The following is a 13,112-nucleotide window of genomic DNA, read 5'->3' on the forward strand; positions in this document are numbered from 1 at the left end:
GACTAATCAAGGGGTTTGTAAAGCAAAGCGGATGTTGTAGTCCAAAACGATAGCTCGGGATTCTGGGTAGTGTAGTGTCTTCGGAAACTCTGTAGTGTCTAAACTCCGAAAAAACTATTTGTTTCTCCGAATCGAAGGTTAAAAACACAAAAGCATTGTTCACAATATAAACCAATCAATATTGTGTAATTAAAGGATAAACTGATGTTTTTTAGTGGATGAGTAATGCAGATATCACTGTAAAATCATTTGACAGTGAGGGGAATACTTCCGGTTTTATTATGAAAACTTCGAGACCGGAAATACTGTTTTCACCCCGTGAGGGTTGACGCTAACTGTACATCGAAGCTGCCGCATATACCTCATTCACACCAACGGTGTTTCAGGGCCGGTTCGGAGTCCGAACCGGCCCTGAAACACCGTTGGTGTGAATGAGGTATATGCGGCAGCTTCGATGTACAGTTAGCGTCAACCCTCACGGGGTGAAAACAGTATTTCNTATAGTTTGATAGATATTACGAAGATGATTTGAGGACTCGCCAGGATAACGTGTATGCAGCTTCCACACTGTAAAATATTACCATGATTTCACAATATTTAGCTGTAATATTTTACAATAAATTACTGTTTTACCACTTTACAGTCTTTACCTGTAATGTTCACAATATAACACTNAGCTGCCGCATATACCTCATTCACACCAACGGTGTTTCAGGGCCGGTTCGGAGCTAGAGCTTGAAAAGCACCGGGTTTTCTAAAATTACAATATACCCTACTCGCTAGAAATCTAATCAAAAAACTATTTAATGGCCAAACTATTGCATAATTTAGGATTTTCTAGAGAGGGTTATTTGTGAATAAAAGAATCTCCGGAGCGTTTGCAATCAACGGGAGCATGTTGTTTCTTACACGACCACTAGAGGTGCTACACTTTAAAACGTGACTCCGGGTCGTAATAAGCTGCTGAACAATCGACCTCTATGGCCGTTTCTTATAGGAGGACAGGCTGCTAAAATGCAAAACACTTTTCTCTTAACGTAATTGAATGGAGTTGCATAAGAACGTATTTTTCAAGACACAAGGTTGCAGATTGAGCTTAACGATGCTAGCATTTAGTTTATAGCACTAACAGAGCAGGTAGAGATTTAAACTGTGTTTAAATGTTTTGATTATCTCTAGGAGTTGGAGATCCAGGCCCGAGCTCATGGTCTCACGGTGGATCCATCCCCATCCGTCTGCACATCAGATTTGATGGGCCGATCCATTAAACAGGAACCTGCCCTCGGCGAGTGTCCTGCAGATCTCTATTTGCACAACTCGGCTCCTGACATGTCCCCTCCCACCACACTGGACCTCAACAACGGCACCATTACATTCGACCATATTCCCTCAGACTCCGGGGACTCTGGGCCCTATGGAACCTCCAGGGCCTGTAAAATAAAGGACTTGGTAAGGGACACCCTGTCGCCAATGTCCCCGAGTGATGCCCTGCTGTCCTCCATGTCCCCAGACGGCTCCGACAACGGCAGCAGCATCCACAGTTCCTCTAGTATGGAGGAGAAGGACATTGGTTGTTAGCATACCAAGACTTTCAATCTATAGCATCCCATCAATGAGGCACAGCTAAAGTGACTTAAAGGTACCCACATGACTAAGTGGATCAATTCTATTATAAACTCTATTTTTGTCTTGTTTCCATATTGTTCTTACTTTTAATAATAATAATAATAATAATATACTTTATTTGTATAGCACCTTTCATGCACAAAGCAGCCCAAAGTGCTTTACAGAATATACAACAACAATATTAAAATAATATTAAAATGAATACAGAACAAGATAAACCATCTACAGTGATAATAAAAAAAAGAGAATTAAAAATGTAAAATAAAGCAAAACAGAAAAAATACCGTAAAACATGGACAATGATATAAGAAATTAAAAGCCATATTAAAAAGATAGGTTTTTAATTTTCTTTTAAACATTTCGAGGGAGTTTGCAGTTCTAAGATCCATAGTTTTGACCCACTTTTAGCTGAACTCCATTGCTCTGTTTGTTAATGTGACTGAGGTTTTTCTCTTCAGTGATTATACTGTTTTAGGGGTGAAGTGTCTTGCCCAGGGACACAACGACATTCTGACTGCAGTGGGGTTTGAACCTATGACCCCCTGATCCGAACACCAACACACTAGTCCACTGCGCCCCCCCCCCCCTGTATTTTGACATTGTTCTGATCTTTATGCTGTATAGATGGATGGTTGGCAAATATACAAGGTGACAAATGTGAAGACAATCAGTGTTAGACTGGTCAACCTAATGACTTTCATACTGGGGTTTTCAAATTTGTCATGAATATACTCTGTATTGAACTGTCCATCACAAAAGATATATATATGATATACATATGTAAAAATGTCTGAAGTTAAGTTTAATGCAAAACAGGATATGATATTACTTTAAACTTCTGATGACGTAAGAAAAATGCACATAACATTACAGGGTAGTTAAAGAATCAAGTATTGCCTTTTATTGCATATTACTATTTTTTATATATTGTTTTAGCCATGTGTTCTAAAGAAAAGTTGACCACATGAAAATGATTGATTTTATTAGATATTTTATTATTATCACAAGTTATTTATTTAATTGTTTTCTTTTATTCAGTGAGAACAATTTCGTTGTTTGACATACACATACTTTGGGGGATTTCTCTGAGAAACGTATCGAAAAGTGTTAATGATAAATATAAGATATAACACATTAGTCTGACAATATTGGGTACACTTTGGCTCAGGCATGAATAAAGAAATTAATGGGAAAAAAGTTTATACAAATGACCACAGACTATACATCGTAACCTGAAGAAGTTGTGACACGATACATCATAATACTTTATTTTTTATGAATGCAGCAGAGTGATAGTAATTTAGAATGGGGCAGTTTGGACAAAACACATTTTTGTTAATGTTTGTAATCTCTTTCTAATGATGTAAATAAATAAAAAATGTACAAAGCTGATATGTTGTATATATTGCCAACATTATGTGGGGTTTCTTATGTGTGATAGATGCATTGATATTTGCCCATGAATATTTATATCAACTTTTTGGGGCGGCATGCAGTGAGACTGTGCCATATAAAAACACTTCCAACTGGACACGCTGTAAATTGTCTTTGTTACCTTGCATGTATTTAAACTTTGCCTTTAAATATTGTAAAATAATATTCAAATGTATTCCTAAAGAAATATTCACATATTATGCGTTCCATTTCTCTGTCATTTTCAGTCACTTTGGAGATATTAATGTCTAAAGTCAAGAAAAAAACGTCTTGACACATATTTGAAGTACTGATTTAAAAGAGAATGACTGATGATTTCAACGTATTGGGGTAAAACATTGCTGAGATCATAAAACCCTTTAGAAAATCACATTAAAAAGATATTAAGTAGCATAACATAGGACCCTGGACACATAGATACAGTAGAGCTCTGGGGGAAATTAAAATCCAAAATAATAAGTATTAAAATCAGTAATTAAAAATGTCAGCGCCACTTAAAAAAAAGTTCTTTAATCATAAATGAGTGTTGTGTGGAATTGTTTTTACAAGGAAAGTGTTCCTGAATTGTTATACATTAGCATGTTTGTTTTGTTGAAAATATTTACTCAGCTTAATGAAAGACGTATCCAACTCGTTTAACTAAGTGTTAAGTGATTCAACATTTTGAGCAGTTGCCTTGACTTTTCGTGAATGTACATGGAAGTCATTTGTTAGTTTGGTATACTACTGAAAGACACACACACAATTTGATAAATGGTAAAACTAATCTTTAATGGGGCATGCTAACAAGTGTATTTGACATAATACGAGTAGGTACATTACTGGCTATATAGTGCTATGCTCTCAAACCAAAACTATTTAAGAATATCCCACTTCTAATGTATTGTGTTTTACATACCTTTCTAATTAATTGACAAGGTCAAAAGCATCATGTATAATCAGTGTTTACAGAAATTAAATAGTAGGAACACACATGCTGGACAGAAGCATATAGAAATAGCTTCAAGCAGTGCTAATATGGTTTCCCCGACAATTGGATCTTTTAATGTGAAAATAGCATAGGTGAATGCTATCAACTGTAGTTATTTTTCCCAAACATTTGAACAAAAGTAGACAAAAAGAGTACAAAACCAGAAGTATATACAACTCCCAACAAAATGTAAACATTTTCTCTAAAAAAACAATTGAACTAATGCAGTCGTGCTTTGGGCAGTTTAAGAGTCAGAGTTGCTGTCCGAGGAGACGCTCAGCTCGTCACACCAGTTTACGTAAGCTCTTTGCAGGATCTCACAGGATGTGTCATTCAAAATTTCTGCAATAAAAGAAAGGAGAGCAGTCAGACCATGCTTTAAATATACCGTATATAAGTGCTTTACATGAACTCTGAATAGCATGACAACTTGTTTAAGATCAAACTACTCTTACGAAAGGAAATAAGTTGGTTGTCAATGCATTCAAAAAAGACCAATACAAGATAATTTGGTGCAATCGTCTTTTTAAGGCAATTAAAGTAAATTGGTTAATGTCAGGTTTGGCAATCATACTTAAAGACAAGAAGTCCCCTCAACTGAATGCCTAACCCTAACCCTAATCCTTGGTTCTCTTACCTTTACCTGTTAAACCCGATAGCCATCGCAAACACAACCATTTTCACGAAACTGTGTCTCGGGGCTTCTTAACATTTAACAACCTATTAATGTTTCATAACCACTTAACGGGAAGAAAGTCAGCTAACTGACGATATGAACCATTTGTACCTAAACAAAACACAAGTCTAACGCCAAGCCTCTGAATTAGCACAAAGCGAAAGGGTGCTAACGCACTTAGCACATTACGCACGGTAGCAATATTTTATACTTCATGCAATCTGCACAAACTAGATATCAAATGAAAACTGAGATTCCACAGATTCCAATGGTATAAGTATCATCACTCGCGGCGAAAGCCAGCAAAGACAACACACAACTTCACTTTACGGGGCCAAAACTGCAAATACTCATACCTTCGCTGTTTTCTGATCAAAAGTTGTGTTCAATGGCATTACAATGCATATAAACGCTGCTGAAGGTTAATCCAATGTCTCTGTGTCACTTTGAAATGATTACTGATAATCCATCATCATATTTATGGTATTAAACGTATTTATAGAGTGTAAGGGAACTTCCGGTTTTGGGCAAGCTGCGTGCGCATCACTCTCACTCCTCATTGGGCATTTTTAGATGGGTTAAGGAACTTCCCCTCGATTTTATTGGCTCTAACGGTTCAAAAGAGATGTCAATCACCAAAATCGACCAATGGGTTCCAGAGATATAGCAAATACACCCAAGTGGTGTTTTCTTTTTTCTAAACCTCTCTAAAAAGGTCAAATTTCACTTGTTTTGTATCAATCTTGATATGTTATAGTTTGGATTCCTAAAGCTTTTAGTCTATGATCCCATCATTCAAGGGTGGTTTTCACTATAAGTAATGGTTTATTTCTGAACAGAAACTATCATTTACATGTTTTTACTATGTTCAATCTGAATTAACTAACTAACATCTATATTGATTCTGACTTTTCTAAATCCAACTCACAGGTGTATCATTGCTTTGAGAAAAAAGATTATTAATTTACCCCTTTTATAAGTGAAGATATTGTCAATTGTTCTGGGCATGTCATTCCCGGGCCTGAAATCTGAAAAACAGGCTCCGGGCTTAACAGGTTAACCAATCAAACTTGTTATGCCTGTTTTAACCACCCAGGAAACAAATACTATCCATGCAGTACTGGTTTGGCTAGTAGCCATTCAGAGACAGAAAAGGTAAAATATTTGTAGGAAGAATGGATAGTTCTTGAATTGAAGACTTTGGTAATAAGCATGTTTCTTAAGACTGGCTTTGTAAACAAATGTAGGCTGACATGACCAGCTATTGTGGTTTGCTACTACCTGTATGTTACCTAATGTGACGCTTGTTACCTTGCAAACCATAAATGCTGAGTTGAGACTTACCCGCTTCCCCAAGAGCGACAGGGAGTGGCATTCGGACCAAGCCTCCCGAATGCTTCAGCCTGTCCTGCAGAGACTTCTGTATGAGCTCCATGGTAAACGCCTCATGCCAGACAGGCAGCTCCAGGCCCACCATGCAGTTGATGATCCTTTGCTTTACTTCTTCTGTTAATAGACCTCTCTCTTTGGACACGTAAACCATGTAAGACATATCAATGTTCACTGCTTCACCATGCAGCAGAGATGGGAGAACTTTCTAGATCAAAGACAGACAGAGACAGAATGTTAAAGACTCTCCTGGAATCCAAAACATGATATTTGTACAATATACTGTACAAACAATAGCATGTATCAACAATGGATGTACATATTTAACAAGGGATCAATTACCATCTCTAATGCTGGGCTGATAAGGTGACCAAAGTCGACAAGTCTGTTCAGGTCATCCTCCCAAAGGTTTGGGGCAAGTTCCTCCAGCATGGTCACGATGGCTGTACGAGTCGCTTGTGATGCCACCTGCATGCAGTTGCGTCCGTATACCCTGTTGTCAGCTTGGAATTTAGTGTCCAACAGCATACGGCCATGTGTCTCAAGAAGTTCGAAGAGGCCTCTGTGTTTCATCAAGGCCATCTGCAAAAAGAAATAGCAAACATGTGCACACATTAAGACCTAAATAAAAACACAACAATCAATATATATTGAAGTGACTGGTATTTTGTATATATTGATTGTTGTGTGCACATGTAAAAATGTGTCTTTGACTGCGTATACAGTGTATATACATATTTGCACACATATTTTTTAATTTGATATACATTTGTTTTTATATTCGGGATTGTGGGAAAGTATTCCGATCTCTCTGTCTGTACACACAAACTGGAAGATTGACAATAAAGTTGACTTGACTAGAAAACTTTAACAATACTATAGCCCTTGTAATTCCTAGATTCGTTGCTGTACTGTGAGTTGCGGGGTTAACATACCTTTAACATCTCAGCTAGCCCGTTGGAGATCTGTCGTCGTGGAACAGTTTGTATGAAGGACAGATCAAGGAAGGCAGCGGCGGGGGGGATGTAGGCACCTAACTTGTTCTTGCAGTTTGCAAAGTTAACCCCAGTCTTTGCTCCCACACTGGCATCGATGTAGGAGAGCAGAGTGGTCGGGACCCTGATGTAAGGGGTCCGTCTTCTGTAGAGTGAGGCAGCCAGGCCCACTATGTCCAGGCATACCCCTCCACCAATGGCAATGATGGGCTCTGTGCGGCGGTCAAGGGAGAAGTTGTTGACTTCCTCTAGGATCTTCAAGGCCATTGTCATGGATTTGTTCTCCTCAGTTGTGGGTAGAGCTAAAATCTTGTACAGGACCTTGTTGGCCTCCAAATATTCAGTGAGCTTGGGACCGTAAAACTTGTAGACTTCTTGGTCTACAACCAAAAAGCGTCTAATTTGCTTGTTTGACTTTTTCATGTCCTCCAGCTGTTGCGGGTCGTTGATGTGTCCCAGCAGGAGCGTTTGGTTGCTCGGGTCCAGCAAGTCCCGGGTCTCAGTAACCTTGTAAGTGAAGACGATGGGGCTGACCACTGTCCAACTGGTGCTGTTTTCGGTGATGCTCTCATAGCTGCACACACAAAATCATGTAAAAAAAAGAAGATATACTATAATGGCAAAGGTTCCCATTATTGTAGGTGTATTTTCTGTTGCTCTCAATACATTGAAATGCTTACACTCTAATAGCAGTTCATTAGCTTTGATTACCATTTTGACTTTAGATTATGCATTACTTTTGACATTAAAAGGACACTGCAGGGAACATCAAAACCCTGTCAAACCAAGTCAAAACATGAGATAATGCAATACAGCTTTTTTTCTTTCTTTCTGGCAAACCATAGCCATTTCAAATTCTTAGTTTATATCTGCAACCTGTCCTCCAACTTGACCAAACTTCACAAAACAGCAGCTGATATCAACAGGGTCATTGCGTCTTTAGCATTAGTTTCTGGTTGCATGGTTCCTTTTGTACAGAGATGCTCTGTCTGAGTCTCAAGGACTACATTCAGCTGGAACATAGTGAATATCTTTCTGCCCCCCCCTCCCACATACACCACCACTCAGAGATTAAATGCAGTGCCTACAAAACTTCTTGTCCCTGTTATGTCTGGAAGCAGAACAAACACATTTATATCAGGAGTTTCTCTTTAAGAGGGAACAAACATGGAAAAAACACAAAAATATGCCTCTCCCAAACTCACAGGATTGGCATATAAACTGCCAACTGTAATACTCCTCAACATCAAGGTCTGGTTCATGTAACTCACCTAACAAATGTATAAATTGTAATACTTTTTGTAACTGAGATCTGGCTTAAGACAGAGCATGACTTTCAGAGGCCGACACACTTAATTTAAAATGTAATATGTTATTAATCAATCAATCAATCAATCAATCAATCAATCAATCAATCAAGTTATGTCAGTTATTATGTAACATTGTATTTTTAACACTAATCTAGTGTATACATTTGTAGACTGTTGGCTCACATTGTCTAAATCCAACAACTTTGCAGGTTCTCTAACCTAAACATAACATTTAAATAAACATTAGGTAGGTAAATGTTTTTTTGCACCTGTTCTCTGTTTTATTGTAGTTTCATTAACATTTGAAAGTTGAGGTTTTCCCTCATACCCGCCCCATACATTCCTACATAATAGCACTCCCTAAAGTTCTTTTTTAGATTGACAACTACAGTATTAACACTGTAGCCTGGCATTGGTGTAAACCTGTCAAATTGACAAACTGCAGCCTTGGGCTGAATTCAGGGAAAAGTCCAATCTCAGTGAAACCAACCTGAGGAGCTGGAATAATGTACCTTTAAACTCAGATCCTATTACCTATGAAATACAATTCAGTGATTTATTCCTCTTTTCAAAAAAAAAGGTATTGTTTGTTTAAATGCATAAAAAAGGTTACTGTAAAGAATGTTTGGCATTTCACAGCCAGTGAATCGACACAAGAGATTGTCATAAAGATACAACCACAATTTCCCCCCAAGCATAGCCCAGTTGGAAAGCCTGTTCATACTTGTTTGACTGTAACAAATGTCACCATTATTCGGAATTGTGGCCATGTGCCATACACTACCTGCAGTACGCAGCAGCATTATTCATTCAAACTTCAAAATCTGTATGAGAAGTCAGAGATAAAAGAACACTTTGCATAAGAAACGCCAACAAAGAAGAAGATACTTTTATCACACTTTTATCACACTTTTTCTATCTTATTGAAGTAATTTGAAAAACTGTGAGTAAAAAAAAAAAATGTATACTTACATTTTTGCAGCAGACACATTATCAGCTGTGACCTTTTTCCCTCTTTTGCACTTCCAGGTGTCTTTAACCCGTACTAAGCTAAACTCTGTTTTCTTCTCTTTGGTGTCATTATCCTCGAGATTAACCTTTCCCATTTCTCTGGTGATGAGGTATGAACAGAGCTACTCCCAGTACAAGAAAGAAAGCCGAGAGCTCTTTAAATAGTGTATAATATTTAGAGGATGCCCCTGAGATAAGGGAGGAGCATGTCATACGGTAAGCTTGACATGTCATTCACTTGTGTAACGAAAAATGTCCACGTTACACAATTTTTTTGTATGTGTTAGGCAACACCTTTTGTTCTGACTTAAAAATGCCTTTGTATGCTTAAGCATGCATGGATGTAGAAGGAGTGCTGAGGCCGTCATTATATCTATTGATGTCCAAAGCAATTGATTCAAGGAGGGATCAAAGAACAAGTGATAAGAATAAGCTCCACATTAGGAGGAGTTGAATTGGGTATAAAAGTATGGACTTTTGAATATAATTCAGTGTACTTTTCCATGGAACAGCCCTTGGATTGCTGTATTATTAAACGTTTGCATTGAACTCTACCTGAATCAGAACCCCATACTTAATAGCCCAATCCTAAGCCCCTTGAGCGATTTGGCTTCAATAAACTTTACAGGTGTATGGTTTGAATCAAAATGAAGGCCAAGCCTGAAGAAAGATGTGGGTTGATTAAGAGAGTTCAAGAATCGAGTGTAAGTTCCTAAAATCCATCTAAACATTACCCATTGGTGAATGAGTGATGCACAGCCAGAATTCCCCGGAACCGGAAGCTGCGATACACTCTGGTGCCTATCATTAGAAACTAATATGAAATCTCAGTTTTTGACATAAAAATGGAATGATGGATTATCAATAATTTTTTCGAAGTGACAGACACATTGGATTAACCATTAGATTAACCTTCATCCGCGTTGTTATCGTTTTAATGCCATTGAACACGACTTTTGATCAGAATAACAGCTAAGGCGAGACGATCTCCCGTGAATGCTCCGTAATGCTACGTGTTGTGTCTGTGTTTGCTTCCCCTGTCGCGAGTTCTGATCACTCAGTGATGATACCAATACCTATAGAATCTGTGGAATCTCAGCTTTAATCGGATATCTTCTATGTGCAGTTATGATAAGTAATAAGGGCATTTTGACTTCTGTGCTAAATGCGTTTTTCCGGTCATTTAGACGCTTCTTGTGAGACTTGTGCTTTGTTTCGGTAACAATGGTTCATATCTTCAGTTAGCTGAGTTTCTTACCGTTAAGTGAGTATGACACATTAATAGGTTTTTAAATATTAAGATGCCGTGAGACACAGTTTCGTGAAAAAAAACCCCGCAGCCCCTTGTACAGGGGGCTCTCGGGCTTAACAGGTTAATGCCCCTACTTGGGGCCTGATTTGCCTTCGGCTCATTCTAAGATGGACTTTATTTAGCAAATTAATCTATATTTTACTTCCATTTTCAGAAATGTAGGACAACGTTTTCAGGTTTTTATTAAGGGTGGGGTAGGTAATTTTGGAGAAACCAGCTCGAGTGCGCTAGAATTTGAAAATACACAGCCGGAAGAAATCTGCTACTTCCTTACAGAGCCCCTCCTCCAACACACACGAACGCGCACATGACCAATGAGGGCACGAGATAAGTTTGTGCACAGATGGAAGGCTGACAGGCAGGTAGGCCATCCGGTTATTTTAGCCGGCCCGGCTAAAATGATTGGTCGTGCTTTTTACAGTACTACGGCTTCCACAGATGAATTTTTTTAATGGATTTTTTGTCAAAGCACTGAAAATATTCATTGCTATCGGGATGTTAAGAGCATTCCATGGAATATAACAAAAAGTGTATCTCGAGCCGGTTTCTCAAATGTACCTACACCACCTTTAAGTTAGGTGATTTTAAAGGCTCTCGTTTTATCAAAAGGTCTTTAAACATTAAAGGATCAATTGGGTTTCCTAAATTGAACAATGGTTAAGCTTATTAGAAATCATACCTTTTAGTAAAATGGTCTTTATTTATACACCCAATATTGTTCTCATCATTAAAAAGGTTCTAGAAGCCTTTTTCTTTTTCTTATTTAAAGGGGACCTATCATGCAAAATGCACTTTTTGATATCTTTTATACATAAATATGTGTCCCCGGTGTGTCAGGTCACTCACGCAGCGTCAGAAAATTAAACCCTCTCTCTTTTCCTCCGTACCCAAATCTCTAAAAACGGGGCTACAACGGAGCAGATCCAGATTTGCGTCCGAAATAACGTAACTTTCGGTTCCTTGTTAAACTTTACTGTTATAAAGCCTTAGTTACTCCACTATGTCAATTTAATATTAACAATATGAGTAACATTATAAATCAAGGGTTAAATAAAATTTACATTTACGCAAAGTTATTTATAAGGTTCCGTTTTGAAAATAATTTACGCAGTAAAGTATAGTTTGGAAGACTATGGATTAAACTTTCCCAATCCAAATAACCACAGTCAACAAAAAAAACAAAAAAAGGACGAAGAAGTGTGTGTACCCAAATGCAAGGTTAATCAGTAAATCGAATCCTTGAAAGGATTGTTCACTTTATGGGCCTCATGGCATCACCCGGTCACTATTCACACAGTAAAGTGAGGTTTACCCATAATGTTTGAAGAAGATATTGAGGAAATAAATCCTTGGTGACCTGAGAATATCGTTCTTTCCTCTCCTCTTTTACGACGGGTGTAAGAACGTCGGCGTCGTTAAACGCGCAGTGTGTTTCACCGGGCAAGTGCCTGTGTTTGCTAATACTGGCTCTTTAATATAGTACTTTCAATGCCACGGAATAATTCGTAAAATTTTGCATACACCATTCACGGCTTTCACGCAACCAAAAACCAAAAACTTGCAAGTAGTCATAATATGTAGTTTTTTCTCTTTTATACTTGCAATCAAAAATGACTTTAAGTAGTTTATGTTCAGTTGTAAAGTGACTCACACACCCCCAAATGAGTTTAAACTTTTAAAAACTTACCACTACATGTTGTCATATCTACAATTCGCTTGATTTCAATATTATTTATGTAACTACATAACTAAAATTCTAGAAAAGTATGGTTAGGTAATGCATAACCTAGTAGAACATAAGTTACACCTGGCCTCCTCTCCCACCTGCTTCGTATTTAACAAGGTGAAAAGGAAAAAAATCGGTCTCTCAGATGTGAGAAACACAGTGACCTTCTTATACAAAGAGACGCAACTGTGTGCAGTATTCGCGTATGTTTTGTCGTAGGTCGTGTGACGTCAGAATCTACTCAGGGAGTAAGAATAATTCTGTAAGGTACATCTAGTCAACATATGTAACCTAATCTCTATGTGACATCATCATAGTATATGTGATATAGTCGTGTGGTGTCGTCTGTCTGCGTGGTGTTGGACTGTCACCAGGTGCAGCGTGCCGCATAGTATTTCGTGCAGTGTATTCACTCACATTTCACTGTAAGCCTTAAGAGATTTCATGGCGTCAGAGAAGAGGATTCAGGAAAACCTTTAAGAGGATAGGTGATAGGGAATTTGGGGCACTGTAAAGTTGTGTCTCCAGGTTCCTTACCTCTATATCCCAATCTTAAATCCTCGACTAAACAACCTAATAGCCTTGCGTTGGTTACGAGACACGTCATGTCCCAATCGATACTCACAATCGCTACGGTTTACATATTTTGTACGTGGCTCGTAT

The 13,112-nt window shown here is 38.1% G+C and overlaps 2 protein-coding genes across 2 annotated transcripts in view; one reads left to right on the plus strand and one right to left on the minus strand.

The window, feature by feature from the left end:
* mitfa (melanocyte inducing transcription factor a) overlaps positions 1-1,717 on the plus strand; it is a 9,687-nt gene extending 7,970 nt beyond the window's left edge. The window contains exon 9 of the mRNA XM_010796332.1: positions 1,180-1,717. Coding sequence (XP_010794634.1) covers positions 1,180-1,578 — 399 coding nt within the window. The 3' untranslated portion in view covers positions 1,579-1,717. The remainder of the gene's footprint in view (positions 1-1,179) is intronic.
* A 1,951-nt stretch (positions 1,718-3,668) lies between these two features.
* Positions 3,669-9,544, minus strand: eevs (2-epi-5-epi-valiolone synthase). The gene is made up of 5 exons (XM_010796333.1): positions 9,373-9,544; positions 7,031-7,664; positions 6,438-6,677; positions 6,051-6,303; positions 3,669-4,372 (listed from the first exon to the last, which is right to left on the minus strand). The coding sequence occupies exons 1-5, from the start codon at positions 9,504-9,506 to the stop codon at positions 4,275-4,277; spliced, it is 1,359 nt and encodes a 452-aa protein (XP_010794635.1). The 5' UTR covers positions 9,507-9,544; the 3' UTR covers positions 3,669-4,274.
* Between the last annotated feature and the right edge of the window lie 3,568 nt (positions 9,545-13,112).

This window comes from Notothenia coriiceps, unplaced genomic scaffold, assembly GCF_000735185.1.
Source record: "Notothenia coriiceps isolate Sejong01 unplaced genomic scaffold, NC01 NC01_scaffold00037250, whole genome shotgun sequence".
In the NCBI taxonomy this organism is placed as follows: Eukaryota; Metazoa; Chordata; class Actinopteri; order Perciformes; family Nototheniidae; genus Notothenia; species Notothenia coriiceps.

Coding starts and splice junctions, on each gene's coding strand:
- eevs (XM_010796333.1), bottom strand. CDS start 9,506: ATGGGAAAGGTTAATCTCGAGGATAATGACACCAAAGAGAAGAAAACA. Junction 7,665..9,372: donor AATGTGTCTGCTGCAAAAAT/GTAAGTATACAT, acceptor TTGTGTGTGCAG/CTATGAGAGCATCACCGAAA. Junction 4,373..6,050: donor TGTCGCTCTTGGGGAAGCGG/GTAAGTCTCAAC, acceptor CTTTTATTGCAG/AAATTTTGAATGACACATCC.